Source organism: Sinohyriopsis cumingii, chromosome 2, assembly GCF_028554795.1.
Source record: "Sinohyriopsis cumingii isolate HCF-2022 chromosome 2, ASM2855479v2, whole genome shotgun sequence".
Lineage (NCBI taxonomy): Eukaryota > Metazoa > Mollusca > Bivalvia > Unionida > Unionidae > Sinohyriopsis > Sinohyriopsis cumingii.
Window position 1 is genome coordinate 51,996,076 of NC_142962.1, and position 24,200 is coordinate 52,020,275.

Sequence of the window (24,200 nt, forward strand, 5' to 3'; positions counted from 1 at the left end):
TGTTAACATGAAAATGGACGAAAATAACAAATAGGAACATATCTTTTTCTTTTGCAGATCATATCATTCCTTTCATAGTAACCTGATCATATTAGTCCTTGATCATATTAGTCCTTTCATAGTAACCTGATCATATTGGTCCTTTCATAGTAACCTGATCATATTAGTCCTTGATCATATTTGTCCTTTCATAGTAACCTGATCATATTAGTCCTTGATCATATTAGTCCTTTCATAGTAACCTGATCATATTAGCCCTTGATCATATTAGTCCTTTCATAGTAACCTGATCATATTAGTCCTTGATCATATTTGTCCTTTCATAGTAACCTGATCATATTAGTCCTTGATCACATTAGTCCTTTCATAGTAACCTGATCATATCAGTCCTTTCATAGTAACCTGATCATATCATTCCTTTCATAGTAACCTGATCATATCAGTCCTTGGTCATATTAGTCCTTTCATAGTAACCTGATCATATTAGTTCTTGATCATATTAGTCCTTTCATAGTAACCTGATCATATTAGTCCTTGATCATATTAGTCCTTTCATAGTAACCTGATCATATCATTCTTTTCATAGTAACCTGATCATATCAGTCCTTTCATAGTAACCTGATCATATCAGTCCTTTCATAGTAACCTGATCATATCAGTCCTTTCATAGTAACTTGATAGTTTTCATACAGTCCTTATATGTGGCACAAAACATTTTTTTAAACCTTTCTAAGGTGATATCGTCTGATTATATTTGTGGAAGTCCTCATCATTGTTGAATTTGCAACACTTAGGAGATATTGTATCATTACTGGATTCAGGTTTCCTCTGGAGTCAGCCTGAAATTTCCTTTTAGTAACTGGAATGGAATGGGAATGTTAATACAACTCTGCTGAGTCCACCAAGAAATTTAAATTGTTTCTTGATATGGGAAGACTCTGATTGCTGCCTGCCAGCCAGAACTGCTTAGGACTGGCGCTATCTGGGTCAAATTTGGAAAGTTCTTAAAAAATGACTTAAGTTTACAGAAATAGCTGAATGCATATTTAGGTCTCTTTGAACTTGATTCCAAGTACTGAAATTTTTGTTTCCATCCACATTATTGAATTTCATGTGATATTTGGGTTATTTATATGTTGGCATTTTAGCATTTGGGCTATATGCAGTCTTTGATACCATGACAAACTTTGAATACCGAGCCAAAGTGACCTGTTTTATACCACCTGAACTCTTTAGCAATTACTAACAAAATCTTAGTCCATTAACATCTTTATTCATTTCCAAATTACCTCCATTCACACATAATATAAGACATCTCAGCCAACTTCAAACATCCAAGATAAACCAAACCTACAGGAAGAATTGAAGTACATGTACTGTTAATTGTTTTATATTACGTGAGCTCATTAGTAATCCAACCATAATCCATTAGCATCTTTAATCCTTTCAAGAATACTACTGATCACACATAGTATAATTCATTGATTACATTAGGTAATTGTTTGTCAGATTAGAATTGAAAGGGTCTTGCTCATTCATAAGCCACTTCAGTCACCTTATCACAGGAAGTTTTTACCATAAATATATGCTACATTGAAAGCAGGGTCTGATCCCCTCCCACCAATGTCTCTTTACAAATTTTTTAAGAATAATTTTAAGCATGTTGGAGAAATCTGTTAGTGACAGGAGATAGCCATAATCTCACGTGTAAACTCCTCCTGACCGGCAGCCCTTGGATGCAGGAGGTTGCAGGTTTGAGCCCTGGCTGAATCATACCAAAGACTTATAAAAATGGTACAAACAACTGTCTCGTTTAGCACTCAGCATTAAGGGGTTTTTGTTAGGACTGGTTATCCTGGTGTGAGAATAATGTAACTGGGTGGAACATGATGCTCCATGTCTGTGGCATGATGCCCCAGTGCTAAACATCACTGTAGACTGCAATGCTGGAGACATTGTAGCGACATGAGTGATTTTTTTTATAAAGCTATGTTAAAAATCCAAATCACACACACACCTTGACTGATGATACAACTGACACCACTGACAGTAAGAGGGGAAAACATGTATGGCTGCAAACAAGTTTTGTCCTTGAGGATCACAGCTACATTATGAGGTGTTTGTGCATTCTGTGTCAGATGTTTGCACATTCTGTGTCAGGTGTTTGTGCATTCTGTGTCAGGTGTTTGCACATTCTGTGTCAAGTGTTTCCACATTCTGTGTCAGGTGTTTGTGCATTCTGTGTCAGGTGTTTGCACATTCTGTGTTGGGTGTTTTTGCATTCTGTGTCAGGTGTTTGCACCTTCTTTGCAAATTTCTTCATAGAACAGCCAGTTTGAATCTATGTTGGGAAGGTTATTATTTCTTAGTTTATTTTTCTTGTTGTTTTTTCTCTCAAAAAGTATTTATCCCTGCACCCTTTTCCCTATTATTGTTTCCTTTTTAAATAGATTTTACCCAACAATTTTGTTTTCCCTTCTTACTGTCAGTGGTGTCAGTTGTATCATCATCTCATTTTTTCAAGTCCAGCATGAAGAAATGTCAAAATATCATGTACACACATACACACACACAGAGACACACACACACACACACACGTAAGCTGGACATGTCTAGTGGATCAGAGGTTTTCACTGCCAACTAATCTGAGCTACCTGGCATTACCTGTCACTAAGGAGTTCTCACATATCTTTATAGTCAACTTATCTACTATGATACTGCCAAATAAATGCTTAAAGGAATTGAAATACCTCTTCTTTAATGATTGTTTCTTTGTTGGACACTCAGTAAAGATGTTGCCTTCTAAGCTTAGATTGCTTCTTTGTCCAATCAATAGACCTGTAGCCAACTAAGCTTCTTTGGTCATTATGTTTTCCACAAGGTATTAACAATTTACAGCCACAAATCACCAGACAGGATAGTTCTGAAAGCTTATTTGTTACAGATGATAAAAACCTTATAATTGAAGAAAAATGCCCCAAGGGTCTGTAATGATTGTACAAAAGCCCTTGACACCACATGGGTTGTATCACAATGTGTTAGCATACCATACCTTTAGAACAAAATATTTGAAACCTTTAAGAAAATATGGTAGCAACAACACTTACCTTTTATTATCATCCTCCAAGACTTATTTGTTGTTGTTGTTGTTGTGGGGTTTAATGCCATTTTTCAGCACACGATAGGCTTTACATGGCAGCCAGTATTAATAGTGGAGGAAGAACCCAGGAAAACCCCGGAAAGAACCACCGACCTACAAGAAGTTACTGGCAAGCTTTCTCACATACCCACATTGGCCAAATCCGAGACTCGAACCCACGCAGACAGAGGTGAGATGGCAGTAATCAGTAACGGAGAGCGCTTTAGACCACTCAGCCACTCGGGGCCCCATGACTTATTTGAGGACGTTGTCAAGTATAGCTTTTAGATCTGGTTTTACCAGATATAATTGTTAATAAGGTGTTGCATATTTTCAAGGTAGTATGCCAGCGTGTTGTCAGTTAATAAATAATTTTTAAAAACATAATTGGATTAAAAAAAGGTTCTTGGGTGAAATTCTACAGTATAGTTTTCCAAAAGAAAAAATGAGTTTTACAAATAATTAGAGAGGAAACAAGTTAATCATCAAAGGATAATCATAGCACTAAAGCAGTGGCAAGTCTGAAACCAAAAATGACACATTTTCTTGTATCTTTAATAATAATAATAATAATAATAATAACAGTAATTATTATTATTATTATTATTATTATTATTATTATTATTATTATTATTATTATATATGTATTAATAATAATAATAATATTAATAGTTGTAGTAATTCATGTAATAATAATAATAATAATAATTATAATAATAATAATATTGACCTGTTTAGGAAGAAGGTAACATTGTTACAGTAACTAATCTACCATAGGGCATTATGTTAGGTACAGTATACACAGCACAATGTTACAACAATTAGGGTTGACTCTAAATTACTGAGTTATTTTGAAAATCAAAATTTCAAGCTTGTACCTCTTGAAAAAAGCATTTTTAAGCACATAATAATAAATAAAATATCGTATTATATCGAAAAAGTAATCTTTGAAAAGATGTATAAGCAGAGAAAAGCAGGAGGTATTCATTTTACTTAGAACTGTTCAACTGTTTGAAGATTTAATTCATTTAAGACACTGTTTATGAAAAGAAAAATGCTAGGAACCTGCCTGGTTTTACTGGGAACGATGTTCCATATCTAGACAGATCTGATCCTTTTATCACATGTTTTTCCTTCTTTTACTGCTTTTATATCCAAGTTCACAATTATATGGCTGTCATATTTAAAAATATCTGGCAAGAGCTAATATATGTACATCCCATTTGGTATAAATACATTTTCTGGATTTGGTGTGTACTTCGTGACAACTAATCCTTGTTGAATAAAATGCCCTTTATTTCATACACAGATATGTACAATGAATGTTAATAGAGATACAAAGTTTTGGATAGATTATGTAGTAGAATTTATGATGTTAGAAATTTCTTTAAATTAATTTTTTTTACAATAACATACTGTCTAAATAGATGTTCTCTTGTTGTTTTGGGGTCCTGTATATAGCTGATGGAATCAATGAAGTCATGCTTCACAAGCAGAGAGCTGAGCCAGTGGATATTTTGTGTAAATAAATCAGATTTTTGTTTACCTGTGCTACTGACACAAAGAAAACAAAATACAAAAGATATACATGTGTTTAAATCAGTCCTTGTATTAACTGGCTATTCCTATGTGTCACTGGGTGTCTGAACTGGTTGGAAATTCAGCCAATGACAACTTTTATTTAGCACTAAAGGCCACCCGACCATGTACACTTCATTTAATAAGTTATGCAACACAGGAATACCTCAAAATGTGTCAGATTATTGGTATAAGTTATACCATGAGCCTAAAAGTATTCTTAAGATCTGTGCATATGCATGTATGTATGCAGGTATATGTATGTAGGTAAGTAGGTAAGAACATTTAAATTAGCACCTCCACACAGTAATGGCTAGATGGTACCAAGTTCTAAAATGTAAAATGAAAATTTGTACAAAAACTTTCATTCCTAGAAAAAACACAATCCATGTATATAGAAAGACATATTCTTGTATATGGAAAGACAATGTATCTATAAAGACAATAAAGGTATTTGGAAAAACACAATCCATGTATATAAAAAGATGTTATACATGTACAATATATGGAAAAATGCAGGCCATGTATATAGAGAGACATAATACAGTACATATATCAGGAAAAACAAAGTACATGTATGTGGAAAGACAATATTAGAATATGAAAAGACAATATTAGTACACTGTATATAGAACAACAGAACACGTCTATGGAAAGACATCATATTAGCATATGAAAAACCATCATATATGTAAATGTAAATATATAATATTAATATATGGAAAGACATAATACATGAATATGGAAAGATGTAATATAAGTGTGTGGAAAGACAATATTAGTACTGTATGTGGAAAGACAATACATGAATAATGGAAAGACAATATTTGTATATGGAAAGACAATATTAGTATCTGGAAAGACACTATTAGTATGTGGAAAGACATAATACATGAATATGGAAAGACAATACTTGTATATGGAAAGACAATATTAGTATCTGGAAAGACACTATTAATATGTGGAAAGACATAATACATGAATATGGAAAGACGTATTATTAGAATATGGAAAGACAATATTAGTATGTGGAAAGACAATACATGAATATGGAAAGACAATATTTGTATATGGAAAGACAATATTAGTATGTGGAAAGATAATAATAGTATGTGGAAAGACATAATACATGTATATGGAAAGATGATAATAGTATGTGGAAAGACAGTATTAGTAAGTGGAAAGACATAATACATGAATATGGAAAGACAATATTAGTATATGGAAAGATAATAATAGTATGTGGAAAGACATAATACATGTATATGGAAAGATAATAATAGTATGTGGAAAGACAGTATTAGTAAGTGGAAAGACATAATACATGTATATGGAAAGACAATATTAGTATATGGAAAGACAATATTAGTATATGGAAAGATAATATTAGTATATGGAAAGACAATATTAGTATATGGAAAGATAATATTAGTATATGGAAAGACAATATTAGTATATGGAAAGACAATATTAGTACATGGAAAGATAATATTAGTATATGGAAAGATAATATTAGTATATGGAAAGACAATATTAATATATGGAAAGATAATATTAGTATATGGAAAGACAATATTAGTATATGGAAAGACAATATTAGTATATATATGTGGAAAGACATAATATTAGAATATGGAAAGACAATATTAGTATATGGAAAGATAATATTAGTATATGGAAAGATAATATTAGTATGTGGAAAGATAATATTAGTATATGGAAAGATAATATTAGTATGTGGAAAGATAATATTAGTATATGGAAAGATAATATTAGTATATGGAAAGATAATATTAGTATATGGAAAGATAATATTAGTATATGGAAAGATAATATTAGTATATGGAAAGATAATATTAGTATATGGAAAGACAATATTAGTATATGGAAAGATAATATTAGTATATGGAAAGACAATATTAGTATATGGAAAGATAATATTAGTATATGGAAAGATAATATTAGTATATGGAAAGACAATATTAATATATGGAAAGATAATATTAGTATATGGAAAGACAATATTAGTATATGGAAAGATAATATTAGTATATGGAAAGATAATATTAGTATATGGAAAGACAATATTAGTATATGGAAAGATAATATTAGTATATGGAAAGACAATATTAGTATATGGAAAGACAATATTAGTACATATATGTGGAAAGACATAATATTAGAATATGGAAAGACAATATTAGTATATGGAAAGATAATATTAGTATATGGAAAGATAATATTAGTATGTGGAAAGATAATATTAGTATATGGAAAGATAATATTAGTATGTGGAAAGATAATATTAGTATATGGAAAGACATAATATTAGAATATGGAAAGACAATATTAGTATATGGAAAGATAATATTAGTATATGGAAAGATAATATTAGTATATGGAAAGATAATATTAGTATATGGAAAGATAATATTAGTATATGGAAAGACAATATTAGTACATATATGTGGAAAGACATAATATTAGAATATGGAAAGACAATATTAGTATATGGAAAGACAATATTAGTATATGGAAAGATAATATTAGTATGTGGAAAGATAATATTAGTATATGGAAAGATAATATTAGTATGTGGAAAGACATAATAGATGAATATGGAAAGACGTAATATTAGTATATGGAAAGACAATATTAGTATATGGAAAGACAATATTAGTATATGGAAAGACAATATTAGTATATGGAAAGATAATATTAGTATGTGGAAAGACATAATAGATGAATATGGAAAGACGTAATATTAGTATATGGAAAGACAATATTAGTATATGGAAAGACAATATTAGTACATATATGTGGAAAGGCATGAATATGGAAAGACAATATTAGTATATGGAAAGACAATATTAGTATATGGAAAGACAATATTAGTATGTGGAAAGACATGATAGATGAATATGGAAAGACATAATATTAGCATATGGAAAGACATGATTCCATTACTTAAGTTGGAATAGGTCTGATTGGTCAGATAGCCAGAATCTGTTTGTTTTCTTTATGAAATATACTCTAAGGATTAGCAAGATAAATGTATGATACTTTTGGCCTTCTTACTCTGCATAAATTAATGACATTTATCTTTGTAGGATACTTAAAATTGAGAGAGAGATGAAAGAAAGTTTGGTCTTAAATTCAATATTTAGAGATCATGATAATGTGATATTTTATTTTGGCATTTGTAAGGCATGACAGGGTGCAGACATTTATATGGCTTGACATAGGGTACATGCATTTGTAAGGCATGACATGGGGTACAGGCATACAGGCATTTAAAAAGGCCTGCCATAGGGTACAGCCATTTATAAGGCATGCCATATCATACAGGCATTTGTAAGGCATCACATAGGGTAAAGGCATTTGTAAGGCATGACAGAGTACAGGCATTTATAAGGCATGCCATATGGTACAGGTATTTGTAAGGCATGATCTAGAGGGTAGGCATTTATAAGGCATACCATAGGGTACAGGCATTTATAAGGCATGCCATATGATAGGATATAGGGATTTGTAAGGCATCACATAGGGTACAGGGATTTGTAAGGCATGACAGAGTACAGGCATTTATAAGGCATGCCATATGATAGGGTATAGGGATTTGTAAGGCATCACATAGGGTACAGGCATTTATAAGGCATGCCATATGATAGGGTGTAGGGATTTGTAAGGCATCACATAGGGTACAGGGATTTGTAAGGCATGACCGAGTACAGGCATTTATAAGGCATGCCATATGATAGGGTATAGGGATTTGTAAGGCATCACATAGGGTACAGGCATTTATAAGGCATGCCATATGATAGGGTATAGGGATTTGTAAGGCATCACATAGGGTACAGGGATTTGTAAGGCATGACAGAGTACAGGCATTTATAAGGCATGCCATATGATAGGGTATAGGGATTTGTAAGGCATCACATAGGGTATAGGGCTTTGTTAGGCATGACAGAGTACAGGCATTTTTAAGGCATGCCATACTGGGTACAGGCATTTGTAAGGCATCACATAGGGTACAGGCATTTGTAAAGCATGCTACAGGGTACAGGCATTTGTAAGCAATAGCATAGAGTACAGGCATTTGTAAGGCAAGATACATCATTCAGATGCATTCATTTATAGGCATTACATTGTCATTTGAACAAATGAGTCATGCAAATGCTTTCCTGAACATTAATGGTAGACCAAAATTCACATAATATTCCAAATTTAACTGAAATTTCATATGTCTTAGAAGTAGAGGTGGTTTGATGTTTTGATTGCAACATCACTTACCGGTAATATATGCATAACCTAGTCTTGTGACACTATCTGATTAAAATCAGATCTCCAATGACCTACATGAAGAACTGACAGCGACCACTTAGGGGACATGTTTATGAATTGCAATGTTTACTGTGGCAATTGTATATCACAGTACAAACTCAGATATATTGATAAATTGCAATATACACTCTATCAGTAGTGTATCACAATATTGACTCAGACTATTGATAAATTGCAATATTTATTCTGGCAATAGTGTATCACAGCATATACAAGAACCATTGATAAATTGTAATATTTACTGTGGCAATTATGTATCACTATTTATAAATTGCAGTATTTACTCTGTTAATAGTATCACAATATAGACCGAGACTGCCACTGAATTGCATTATTTACCTTGGCAATAGAATATACCGTATTTGCCAGCCTATAATTGATGTGGAGTATAAATTGAATCAGCAAATTTGGCAAATTTTCCATTCTTCATCCTTACATAGGTCGATGCTGAGCATTAGACGAAGCCAGATCAACATGTCAGATTGTGTTTTTCACTTCGTTCCACACAGCATCACAAATTTTATCCTACCGGTAACTTTAATCTTTCCCATTAGGATCATTAAATGTAACTAAAAGTACCTGATTTATTTCACAAGAAGTATTTTAAACATATTATGTACTTTTAGCTTCATATAATAATGCTGATCCGAAAATGTATTGAGTTATGGATAGGATAAAACTTGTGATGCAGTGTGGAATTAAATTATAATAACTTCCTGTTTCATAAATATTAAAAGTATCACTGTATGTTATTTCAGATTACTGGCAATAGTGAAATTGCATCATTGATACTAAAATGCATTTTTCCAGGGGGAGGGAAAGAGAGATACAGAGAGAAGGATGCATATGTATTCCATCAGATTTTTCTTTTTCCACCTTGTGATCAAAATCAAATATGGTCCGATATATGAGAAAGAGAGAGAGGGAGAGAGTTCAGCTCTTTGTGGATTTTTTAGTTCTTTTTTTAAAACTTATTGCCCTGGAATGTTGCTGAAGCTTTTATCAAAGAGCGAAAACATTAATAAATGAAACCATAAACTATGAAAATACATACCATACTCCTTCGGGGTTTAAATATTCACGATAGTTATATCCATATATTCTCCATTAGGTTAAATCCCAAGAATGGCCATTGTGCATGCAGTCTAATTTTCTTTGCAAGTATAATGACCTCTCCATTCCCAACAATTAAGATTTTGTTTAAAGTGCATGTACTCTTCCTGTACATAGGCGGCAACTGTTTTTGATCTTTGCTCATGCTTGATGTACTTAAAATTGCTGTCAGTTCCATGGGCAAGTTACAAAATGGCACTAGCTGAGAAATTTATGATAGATGCTTCCCGATGAGGCCACTAGCAGGCAATATTCTGCCCATTTTACCTAGACAACGGGCAACCTGGCAGTTTCTCCTATATGCAATTACCAAAATTTACCATTTTTAACAAGGTACACTGAAGCAAGGTCAACTTATAAATTACAAATATAGATACTAACAGAAAGCCCAATTTGCATTCTGTTTATTTATGTAAATTTTCATAAAAGTATCTAGAGATTCAGTGAATTTATTTCAACTTCCAAACACCATATAATGTCAATAGTCAATCTGTCAAATGACCACAGATATGCTGGCTGATGACGTCATTCGGGAACTATCTATAGTAACCATCTGGCATTTTGTTTCGCTATATGGTATGGTATTCATAATACCCATGGGTAGCCTCATTTCCCTATTAGTAGCCTCGCTAATCTGATATGGTCTGCAGAATCTTGACCCCAAACAGGTGTTATCTTGGAATGAATGAATACAGCATATTTAGCATATTTAATGAGCATGTAAATACCACTACAAAGCTACTCCAGCCTCACTACTGAGTGAGGAAACAACACAGAAGCTGGTAGTCTATGGGTTACAAGTCCCACCCGTTTGGCATAGGGAAGGGGTGCTGCGGGTCAGCTTTGATGGTGGGAGGGATCATTGTGTCCCACTTGCTGACCACCACCCGCCTCAAGCTGGGCAGCCCCCGGTCAGTAAGATGTTGACCTGTCAACTTCTGCCTGTTCCAGTGGGTGTCTGGAGCTCAGTGTGTTGCTCAGCATAACAAACAGAGAGAAATTCCACACCAGACAGAAGAAACAAGAAACCAGCAAAGTTAACTCCAGCTCTTTAATTCGCAAGCTGGAGTGTGTGCACCATGTGCACATGCATCTCTGACGACCTCATGGAGGTGGATGATACCAGGAAGCCATCCATGATCGATAGAGAGCTCACCAGACTAAATGTCAGCATAGCTGCCCTCCATGAAACCAGGTTCGGCTTCAGCGGCTCCCTCAGAGAAGAGAACTACATACGAAAAATATGATGGAGCGATTCGGATGACATGATCCATATACAAGTCGATTCGGAATATAAATGAAATGAAGCTAAGATTTTCTGGTAAAAAAAGTATTGTCATATAGGCCAGCAAATACTGCAGTAAAGACCAAGGCAACTGACACAAGGCAATAGGGTATTGATACAGCTTAATTACCTTTTCAAAGATGCATCCACATAACAGTTTTCACACGTACATTGAAATAGGGTCATAACTATTGAAGGGGGTAATTAAATATTGAGCGGGTGACAAATATCAACAAAAAATGAGCACACAAGCAAAGTAACAAATGAACACAAATGATTGGGCAAAACCTACATATCCAATCCCAAGGTTAGTGAAAAGAAGATAAAAGAACAGGGCCATTTCGGATTCATTCCCAATTAGCCCTTTGCAATTGATGTTATACACATGTATTGCTTGTCAGGAAAAGTGACATAAGCATGCTGTGTTTAGTTGTCAAAGCCTGAATTATGTTTCTGTTTTTGTTTTGAGTGGACCATATCAGCAGATGAGAACTGTAAACATACATGGTACCTAGACCATATCAACAGATGAGAACTGTAAACATACATGTACCTAAAGAGTGTGCCTGAGATTACAAAATATTTAAGCTGTCGTTTTAAATGGAGTCACCCTCATCACTTACTGTCCTTCACCACATTTATCTGATCATCAGAATATGATAATAAAGGTCTGTTAAAGTTATTTTTAGAGTATCTAACAATAAGAGTTTTTTATTTTTGAATATTAAACAAAAGAAGAAAAGAAAAGGAAGCATACATGAATTTGTATGTAATGATACAAGTGATGATTTTTTTGCAACAAACTTGCTTGTATATTTTTAAATTTATGTAAGTATTTGATATTATCATGATACCTATCATATTGAAGAAAATCATGTTGCATATTATGATACAATATGTTCGGCAGCATGCTCAACAATAATAATGATATTTGTACAATTTGGTGTCTGAAGCCCATAGTTAGAAAATATGATTTCATGAAAGGAACAATTGCACTGGAAAAAAAGTAGTCAGACAGCAGATAATTTGGTACAGGTTTTACTGATAGCTTCGTAGATATTTCATTTGAAACTTTCAAAGTAAATTCTCATGTCTTGTAAGTTGCATGAATTCAAAATAGGTGTAGTTGGTTTAGAGCATGTTTAATCAGTTAGGCCTTTGAAATTTCACCAGTAGAGTTTGAAAACATTGGAATATTTGAGAAAAACACATAGAAAAAAGAAAATCCCTTGATAGAGAGAAGTATTTCAGTCTATTATCCACCTGTATTGTTACTTCCACTCCTTAACCATGTATTCAAAAGACAGGTGAACAGCAACACTGGAATGTCCACTTGAGTGGAAACATTACATCAATATATGATACGAAATGCTCACTAGTCACGATTTGTGTGTATTGATAAGAGGCTAGTTTGTTGCCAAACATAGCAGATGTACAGTTGTACAGAAATTCCAAACATACTTCGAAAATTTTAATTGTAGTACATGCATAGAATCTCATTAGGACTTAAAAAGTTTGTGTCCTTGTCCCCCAAAATCTTTGACAGTCTATCACTTTAAATTTAAGTCACAAAACTTTTAAGATTTGTTTTGGGGTCACTGCCAGATCTTCATGAATTACCCTAGGCACACTCTAAATATCACAACTAAGTTTTGGGTTTTGAAGTTGAATTTGAGTCTTGAGTTACTTGTAGAAAGTTTAACGAATCAGGAGCCAATCTTTCAGTTTGCGAACCAGTTAATTCATGCTCAGACTCATTGGCCAGACTCCTAAAAGTTGTGATAACAATTACAGTACTACTTTCTTACTAATGTGGTCAAGGAATAATTTTTATGCACATATGTAAAGAATGGAGCATGTTTTTTTTATATACCTTTTTATTAGTCTGAATAAATAATTGATAAATGAAACAATTAGTAAATCAATAACCAACTTGACAACCAAAGAGTGACTTTGGCTTCAGTTTGAAGGAGATTTCATTTCTCTTTCCTAGAGATAATAATATTAATAATGAGGACTTTGTATAGCGCCTAATCTTTAGAAGCTCTAAGCGCTTTACAATATTAGACAACACCTGTAAGATAAAAAACATATAATAATATGATTACAAAAACAAACACTATGAAATTAGAAAACATTTATATAAAAAAACCATGCTGAGAATATTTAAGGTAGGAAATAGAATTGTGTTACAATAGTCCAGTCATGAAAGTACTAATGAACACACAAATGTTTTAGTGGCATCAGCTGAAAGATATTTGCGAATTGAGCTGATGCGTCTCAGCTCAGATATGCAGCCTTGCATATGTTTATGACATGTTGGTTCAGTGTGAGAGTGCTGTCCAGAGTAACACCTAGGTTTCCTACTGACTGTGTGAATTTAATGTTGGTGCTGCTGATATTTATTGTTTGAGGTAAGAAAGTGAGCTTTGGCATCAATGTTAGACTTGGTTTACCCTTGCAAAACCCATGGCTAACACGTACTAACCATAATGTATGTTTAATTGTTGTTAATGAAGACCATATTAGCAAAAATATACCAAACAAATCCAAAAGATTTGGTTATTTGATTCAATCTATACTTTCTCATTAGTGCACATTCAGTACACAGTAAGCAGCGTTTCAGTAAGAAAATAAGCTCAAGCTTAAAACTGCCAAAATGGATATTATATTTAAGTCGTGTTTTCTCTGGGTTATGCGATTGCATGATTCCGCTATATATTTAATTAATTCCTTTGAAAGGTAGTTGAGCATGTGAAACGTTTTCACAGTTGATTTGATTTGAGCACAATGATCAAACCAGCAACATTCATTCATTAAGGTTACCATTAAAGCTAAATCCTATGAGTGTTTGACATCTTGATCATTCAGCTGCTCTAAGTGCTTACTACCGTATACACTCCTTTATAAGATTAGTCCAACTGCAAACTGCACAGACCCAGATCTGCCATCACATAATGAGTTTGTGCAGTTTGTTTGGAGTAATCAGTAGAACAAACTGCACATACCCAGATTTGCCATCACATAATGATTCTGTGCAGTTTGTTAGGAGTAATCAGTAGAAAAACAACATGGACCCTGATCTGCAGGTGTATTATGCTACAGCAGATCAGGATCTTTGTTGTTTGAAGTTTGACTCGACTTTTAAGTGAGTATAGATGGTAAGTGACTTTTTTCAAATGAGCAGTGAGATGCTTTCATCAATGATCTAGGTATTAAAAACATTTTGCCAGCTATACTTAGCATTGCTTTTCAGTGGTGGATATGCAGTTTTTGCGTAGTCTCTGTTACTAAAAGCTGGTTGAATGCATACATTTCAGTGTCATTGTTGTAAAACTTAATCATGGCCACTGTGCCAGTAAAGAGTATAAACAGCTGTAAATTTTATATTTGTTCTTTAAAAGTTTTTGGTCATACATTGGCATGAAACAATATATCTATTTCATGTATTAATAATACACATGGCAATGTATGGCCTATGATATGGTACATATTGATAACATAAAGAATGAACTGGCAAACAACTAATGATTAAAAATAACTTTTAAAAAGTATTATATTATCCTCTTAAAACACTTCTTGTAAAAATTGAAAATCCCCCTTATCTACATTCTTGAGGAGAAATTGCCCTCTGTGTGAAAAATCTGTGAAAAAATAACTAACTTTAATGGGTGAACCAGTGTGTTTACAATTTGGAAGCTCTATAGGGACACAGGTTAGGAAAATTCAGAAAGTTCTGTATATCTGGCTATATTCTACTTAAAGTTAGACGAAAACAAAATATGTGTGGTTCAGGTAATGGTGTGTGTGAAACAAAATACAGGTTGGTGCTAATTTCTTTTGCTTAAATTTCTTTTTTTGTTTTATTCAGCTGATATTAGTTCCTATCACATACCAAAAATGAAACTCAGTATTGTTTTCGTCCTGAGGGCAAAAGTTTAGTCCAAAGCAAAAAAAAATGGGACATGGTCGACACATTTTTTTATATTTTATTTGTACTTGTAATAAAAGGTTATAGGGCTGGGGATACTAGAATCACAGTAATCATTTTTTGTTTGCCATACATATTGTAAAAGTCTTTGAGCTTGAGCTTGTCGGCTGAAAATTGTTTTGAAAATACTTGGCCAGATCTGTGAGTTGTCTAGGTGACAGAATCAATTTTAGCTATTGACAATTACTAGGTGTATTAATGTCTTATGCTGGACAGTACAAATGACCTCATCTTTCAATATGTTGATGACCATGGGGCTAATGCCCTGCAATTTAATCCCTTCTGATTGCTTAAGACAGGCTGGTCAAACTGGTTTGTCTTCCATGGGATAACAATACAAAGTTAAGCCCAATGAAGTACTGTTAAGTCTTCAGAGCTGACTGGCATACTACATGTAATTCCTTTTGCAAAGTAATTTTTTTATTTATAGATACTTGATCAAACAGTGGTCAGGAAATATATTGGTGGTTACATGCACCTGTGCCACACTGGCAGGCCAACCTCTATCAAATTTCTTTTTGAAAAAGGAAAAGATGAACTTTGTCAATTTAGATTTTTATATCCTGGCATGTCCTTATTAAGACTGGATAATGATATTTTTTGATAATATTTTGTATGTACAAATGATAGAACCAGCTTCTATAATTGATACCTAGAGGAAAAATAGAATTCAGCAATAATACAGAATGACACAGATTAATGTAGGTTAGTGATTAACATGTAGGGGTTTAGTTTGAATTTCCTCTAACTTTTGCCATTGAAGATAATCAGTTATGTTGGGTTGAAAGGACATTCCACCCCTGTAGAAAGCTCCAAAAGTCAACATCTCCAGAAACAGTTATTTGTATGATTTTGTTTATTTCATTACTACTACTTTTTACAACATCTGCAGAAACAGATATTTGTATGATTTTGTTTACTTCACTACTACTATTTTTTACAACATTGCTAAATCAGGTACTCACCTATAATGTTTATATATGTATGAAGCCATTGTGTACTTGCCCTTGAAGCCATGGCGTACTTGCCCTTGAAGTCATTGTGTACTTGCCCTTGAAGCCATTGTGTACTTGCCCTTGAAGCCATTGTGTACTTGCCCTTGAAGCCATGTACATATTTTATTGAAGCAGTAGATCAGTTGTTTTGTTTTTCAACAGCATTTATTGTCTAAAGACAGCAGCTTGTAAAAATGGCCCATTTGAACTTCTTTAAATAAAGTTATTATTATTATTGATATTATTATTATTGTCAAGATATTTAAAATGTGGACTTTTCTCCCCAACATAACTCCCCAGCTATCTAACGTTGGGTGGGAATGGTCTGTGGAAACAGTTTTAGAGGCAGAGGTTAGGAGCACAAGAGATATGCCCTGTTATTTGCCTGCAAGAATATTGCCGGTTTAATCAAAGATGATTTCCATTCTATAATACCCATGTTTTCTTGAGGCTTTTAATTTTCCTTTCACAAAATTGTATTCCCAAATGCTAGGCTAAATACACGTGCGGATAAACCTGTACAAGTATATAATGCAGACATGTGGACATTTTTTATTGTCAAAATTTAAATATATAGTAATACCATTTCCTTTAAACTCCAGCTAAAGGTAATGATTTTGTTTTTTAGATGGATGTGGTCACCCTGAAATCCTGTCTTTTACTTCATGCTAGTTTATATTTTTGCAACATAAAGAATTTATAGAACGTCTGTTACCTGCAGCAAACATTACAGTATAGATTTTTTCTTACTGTGTTTACTTGATTACATGTCGAGTCCAACTGCAAAAAAAACAAAATCTTTATCTGCTGCCACCTAATATGCTGACAGATCAGGGTCTATGTTTCCTTTTCTGATTAGTCCTAACTGCACAGACCCAGATCTACTGGCACATTATGCAAGGCAGATCTAGGTCTATGTGGTTTGAATTGACTAATAAGCAAGTACATCCAGTAACTGTCTTCTCTTGTTTTGAACATTCTCTTGTTTTGAACACCAAATAGTGAAAAACTGATAAAAAGTTTTCTTATGGAAATTATTTATCTGACATCAGTTGATTATTTTATTTATTTATTCATTGTTTAAAGTTTATTTTGCAGTTTAGAACAATTAATGTATTCTGATATGTCTAAATACAGTTTGATTATTGATATTATGTCCACCATAGTCTTTGGTATTCAGACATCACATATGCACACTAAGCCTTGCTTTTGATTAAGACGTTAATGTGATAACCAGTGTTACCTTGAATATCGGTGAATGTGAAAATTGTCTATTTCACTTCTTGAAGAAAAATATATTAGTGATGAATCTTGTACTGTCTCGCTCCAATATTGTTGTGAAAAATATAGTAAGGTGTAGATATTATTGAGATAACTGTGATATCCCATGTTAGTCAGTGGTGGTGCCAAAATCAATGGCTGACAGGATCAACAGAGTAAGATATTAAAGTTATAATTCTTATTTTACATGACAGACAGCAAAATTTTGTTACTCAAATACAAATTGTATGGTGTGGGTACATGGGAAAGCCTGCCAGTAGCTTCTCGTGGGTCAATGGTTCTTCCCTGGGTTTTCCAGGGGTCTTCCTCCACCAGTTATACTGGCCGCCATGTATAGCCTATCTTGTGCTGAAAAATGGCATTAAACCATACAACAACAACAACAACAACAAATTGTATGATTGTTGTTTGTCCTTTGATTCAGAAGATGACTATCACATCACAGACTGGTTTGGTTCCTGTTAGCACATGACTGGTTCATCTGGCCAATTGGTGCTCTAAACTGTCTGTGGCACACTTTACAGGAGTCTGTGTCATGGAGGTGCTTGATCAGCAGAAGACATGCTGCAGTTCTGATCGCACTTCTGTACTGCCTCTGCAGTTCTTCTCAACTGAGTCTGAAGCTCTAGTATGGATTAAACTGTTCCAACTGGAACGATCCTGTGTGAAATCATCCCAAGTTTCGGGATCAGTGTTGAAGTGTTTCAGAGGAGACTTGAGGGAGTCATCAAAGAGTTGTCCCCAACCTCCATGATTTCACTTTTCATTGTTCAGCTTGCTGCAGAAGCTCCTATATGGTAGTTGCTTGTCTGACATCCTGGTGCCGTGGCCTACCAATTCAGTCAGTGATTTCATCAGTACAGTGTGAATGCGTGGAATCTCTGTTCATTTGAGAACCTCGCTGTCTTGGTCTTTGTCCTGCCATCTTATCCACATTAGTTTCATCAAGTAGCCACATGAAATGATTCAGCTTCTTGGCATGGCATCTGTACAGTGTCTAGGTTTCCCATGCATACAGCAGGGTTGGCATAAATAATAGCTAAATTATAGATTTCAGTTTTGTTTGCAGACTGATGCCTCTCTCTGTACTCCCACACATTTGCACATAGTCTACCACAGGTCACACTTAATTTAGCAATTCTGGCATTGGTTTCATCATCAATGTGGACTGCTGTGTGACAGTGTACGGCTGAGGTAACTGAATGTACCCAATGCCTTTTGGCCATTTAGTGTGATGGTAGGCTCTACTTTGTTGCATGTCATACTCTGATTTGACATTTAGAGAATAGTCATTAGCAAATACTGCCTTGTTGCTCAGCCATGAATTTGCATTGGACAGTCATCATGATGTTGTTGAAAGATGGCTTATGATGATGAAGTACTGTTGTCTAAATGCCTTTTTGTAACCAATGTTTTTTGTTCAGTTGTCTCTGTGGTAGCTTCATTCTGATTCAACCAAATCATGATTACGTATGGTGGTACTGAGGGTGACTCAGTTACTATTGGTATCTTTAGAAGAACTTGCTGACTATATTCTAAAATCATCTGTTTTCTAACTTCAAAATATATGTACTTAAAATGATAGAAAACTTGAACAAACACTTTTGGGCAAACAGAACATTATGTTTTAGAATTTTTATTGTGAATGGTTGAATGCCAGTTAATTTTTGTTTATGTACCCTTTGATAAAGAATTTTATTAGATTAAATTGATTCTTGATCATTGGTTTCATTATTTCAGGCTCGCCTAGAGATCAAAGACCTCTTTACAGATCTTGCAGATGGCAAGATGCTGATGAAACTACTAGAAATAATCTCTGGAGAAAACCTTGGAAGACCAAATAAAGGTGTTCTGAGAGTACAGAAAGTAGAAAATCTCAACAGATGTCTTAAGTTTTTGAGAACAAAGGTAACATTACTATACAATTTCATATTAATTAATCTTGCAGATCTATTATAATAGGATTTTTTGAATACTTTCACTTTACTCTTTGCTCAGAACTGTATATGATTTGTTCGTATTACTGTCTATTTGAGAAAAGTGCGAGTCATATACAAACACATGTACAGTTTCATGGTCTATCTCTTCTCACATCACAATGACATGTTTTAAACCATTCATCAGTTTCCTGAAAGTATCAATCCTTAAGCCATTTCAAAATAATCTGATTTGTCAATTTAATTAACCATGTCAGTAAAGCCAGGCAATCAAAGTTCTTTAGCTTGACCCATCAATGACCAGAAGAGCTTATGGGTTGGTCTGTTGTCTGTCATCCATCCATCTATTAACACAAGTTTGTTAATGCCACTCATTCTAAACTACTTGGAGGATTGTCACGAAACTTTGCACTCACATTCATCACATGGTCTAATGAAAATAGTGCTGCTTGGACATCCAATATGGCTGCCATAGTGGCCATCTTGAAAATCATGTTATCGCTACTCCTCCTGAATGAAAGTTAGTTTCAACAGGGCTTTTCACCCAAAAAAATTTTCTGAAGTCTAATTGGTCTTAATGAAAATGGTACCAATCTGTTATCCAATATGGCTGCCAAGGCAGCCATCTTGATCTACAAATGTGGCTACTGCTGCTGTCATTTTAAAATCTTGTTATTTCTGCTCCTCCTACATGGATGGTCATATCAACATAGGGTTTTCAATAGACTTCCTATGAGGTCTAGTTTTCCCTATTTGAAAATGGTGCCAATTTATGACTTTCAATATGACCACAACAATGGCCATATTTAAAATCTTTTTATTGCTACTCCTGCATGGATGGTCATATCAGCAATGTGTTTGACTGAAAGAATTGTTATGATGTCAAGCTGGTCCTTTGTAAAACTTGTGCTGATCTGACATCCAATATGGCCATCATGGCACCATCTTAAAATGTTGTTATCACAACTCTGCTTGAACAGAAAGTCACATTGATATTGCTACTCATGGTGATTGGAAAGTAATATCTTAAAAATATTATCCCTACTCATGCTGAAATGGATGGCTGTATCAACATGGGATCTTGACCTATAGGCTTCTTATATCTAGTTGGTCCTAAATCAATATGGTGCCAGTTGTACTCCCAGGATGGCAGCTGTGACAGCTGTCTTAAAAATCTTGTCACTACTCCACTTTAATGGATGATCATTATGACATAAGGTTTTCACCAGAAGGATTTTGATGATTTCAATTTGTCCTGAATGAAAATGTTATCAGGCTGACATCCAGAATAAGTATCACAGCAGCTAATATGAAAATCTAGTTTTTGCTAAAGAATATTCATGATGGTTTGAACTCTCAACAGTTAAAAGAAGAAATGGCCTTATTTCGAATTCCTGGAAAATAATCTTGCCCAGTAGACTGTCATTTCCTTCAAGGGAATCTTCTTTGACATTAGAACATGCACTGACTGATCATATACTAGAGTCTTTTGTATTTTCTCTTCCAAAAATATGTGGTAGTATTTTTAAGAAAAAAGACTAAAATAACCTGTTGGGAATTATGCATTACTATTTGTAATGGATACTTGGGCAGTTTTAGGTATTGTATTATTTAGTGAGTTTCAAAACAACTTTCATGATGTCCATCAAGATTATTTGCTTTTGTGAATTTATTAATGCACAGTGTAGAATAGTGTCTTTTCATGATATATGCTATAGAAACTTATTTGTAGCCTGTTATCATCTCCATCCAGTTAACAGCATAGTCAGAGAAAGTTCCAGAAAGGATGGCTGTTACCAGGAAGAGAATCTGTTGACCTAAGTAGTGCATATAAAAGTTCCATCCTATGATGTGCTTGGTTTGCATTAATTAGACAATATCCAGGTTCTTTCTATGATGTACCCAGCTTGCATTAAGTGACCATTGTCCAGGTTATATTCCATGCAGTGCCCATCTCACATTAAGTAGTCCATAACCATGTTCCATTCTATGACATGCTCAGCTCACATTAGGTAATCTCTGACTCTATATCCATGTTCTGTTTGATGATATGCCCAGTTTATCTTACGTGTAAGTAGCCCATGTCCAGGCGCTATTCAATGATGCACCCAGCTTGTATTAAGTAGCCCAAGTAGCCCATCTTCATGTTCTGTTCTGTGATGTGCAATAGTGGGATTCCTGCCAATTCCTAAAACATCTTTCCAAAAATTCAACAGAACTAAAAAAGCCCTGCATGTTTTCAGGCCACACCATTATTACATCATTAAGCCTCTCTTACCCTCTTATATTTGCAAAATCTCCTTTTGGTTAAATGGAGAAGAGATTTCTCCCCACCACTAATTATTACCTCTAGAATAGATCCTGCATGTATTGTCATAATGGTACCATTGATTTGTTTTTTTTTTGTCCAACATGACAATTGTAAGGGCATGTAATGGTATTACCCATGTCTGTTCATCCGTCTGTATATCTGTCCATCTGGTCATCACACATTCAGGTTAAGTTTTGATTTACTGGATACACTCACCTCACTTAAAAATAGAGTCCAACTACAAACAGCTTAAACACTGATCTGATGTCTGATAATGTGCCAGCAGATAGGGTCTGTTTTGCTTGTTCTACTGTAGGGTTTGCTGTTGGACTTAGGTTATATCAGGCACTTGGATCATCTGTGTTCCATGAAATCATTTTTTGTTATTATATTTCTTTTATCCAGGTATATTTTGAGAATATAGGAGCAGAAGACATTTGTGATGGAAACCCCCGACTTATCCTTGGTTTGATTTGGACCATCATCCTCAGGTTCCAGATTCAGGAAATTGAAATAGAAGTGGTAAGAACATCTATAGTAAGGGCACTGGGCCACTGCAACCCATGACTTTTAAATTTTTTACTATATTCAGATTGATGGCTGACCCACCCATTTTCCCATGTTCAGAAGAAACTTCCCCCCAGAATAGTTTTGATGCCCCTTCACTATATTACTATATTCATTAATGCAAAATTTGCAAAAGTGACAGATGCAAACAGTGTGCATGATCCATACTTAGGGGGTGGGGGTGGGGTGTTAAAGGATGAAATTTCAGTTATTTCTGAGGTAATATAACTTTTAGGATTATAATTACAGCAGGAAAATCTTTGCCCATGTCATCATCAACTTGAAGCTTTCTTTTAAATTTTTGTTTCTGTGAACTGTGACCTTTACCCTTTGATCCTGGCCTACTTAGTACATGCAGTATTATATTATAACAGTGGTTTCTTGCAATTATGGATTCAAAAACAATTGTCAGAGTAATTGATCATTTTCCCAATAATTCTGTAACTTAACATTTACCACACCCTGAGCATTGTTAAAAGGTAGATTTTATTTCTTGCCCAGATCTCTGAGTTTCATCATTCTTATCCATGAAGAGTCAGTAACTCGCTCATGGTCAAGGTTGTAGGATTTAATGCCATTTTTCAGCACAAGATAGACTATACATGACTGCCAGTATAGCTGGTGGAGGAAGAACCCTGGGAAACCATGGAAAGAATCACTGACTGATGAAATAACATATTTGAAGAAGAAACCATTTATTTCCCAATAAAATATTTTTCTTCAATAATGCTTACCTGATCATAATGCAGATACACCCTCCCAGCCTCCCACAGTTACATTACTATAGAGAGAATGCCTTCTACTCCATGGTTACTTAAATATTTACTGCATCTGGCATCGATCCATTTATCAAGGGGAGATCACTCCAACGACTACCTAAGTTTAGTCTTTTAGTCAAAATGGTTTAGCCTGGGAGGGCTGGATTTGCAAGGTAGTAGTTCTCCTAAGGTAGAATGATTGGGTAAGTATTATTGAAGAAACATTTGACTACATATTGGTTTCTCAATGGCTGACCTGAGTGCAATGTTTCAAGTGAATATCACATTTTCTGCTGCGTCGGTTTGAGTCTAACATTCAGACAATGTGGGTATGTGAGAAAGCTTGTCAGTAACTTCTCATGGGTCGGTGGTTCTTCCTGGGGTTTTCCCGGGTTCTTCCTCCACCATTAATACTGGCTGCCATACATAGCCTATCTTGTGCTGAAAAATGGCGTTAAACCCCACAACAACAACAACAACAACATTTTTCTGCAGAAATTTTGCTTGGGATAAAAATTACAAACTTAAAATAGATGAATGAAAATTTAAATTCTCATGATTTGCCTCAAAATCAAATGGTGGAGCTTCAGTTTAGAAACTCACTGATTTTATGAAGAAGAGAAAACTAAAGCTTACAAAATCTGTAAGTTGATAAATGCAAAAGTTTTGTTAATAGTAATAAATTTACAGGGATATTAACATGCAGCCCAACAAACGGAATTCGTCATTTACCTTAGAAGAAAAATATTTTACAGGAATGAAAGAAGAAAGAAAAAGACAGTTTGATAAACCAAAATACAATTTCCATGTTCAAACTCCAGGACTTAATCACAGTAATGTGAAATGCCACATTTTATTGCTTTGATCACATTGTGAATTGATTTCAAGGTTAATGTCAACC

General features: G+C 34.2%; 1 protein-coding gene across 4 annotated transcripts in view; it reads left to right on the plus strand.

Annotated features, from left to right (window-relative positions):
- Positions 1-24,200, plus strand: part of LOC149804849 (spectrin beta chain, non-erythrocytic 5-like) — a 338,094-nt gene that overhangs the window by 52,665 nt on the left and 261,229 nt on the right. For all 4 annotated transcript variants that reach the window (XR_016416849.1, XM_089945259.1, XM_089945279.1 and 1 more), the window contains exons 3-4: positions 19,467-19,634; positions 22,380-22,496. Coding sequence is in view for 3 of the 4 variants with exons in the window: in XM_089945259.1 (XP_089801385.1) it covers positions 19,467-19,634; positions 22,380-22,496 (285 nt within the window). In the remaining variant the exon portion in view is untranslated. The remainder of the gene's footprint in view (positions 1-19,466; positions 19,635-22,379; positions 22,497-24,200) is intronic.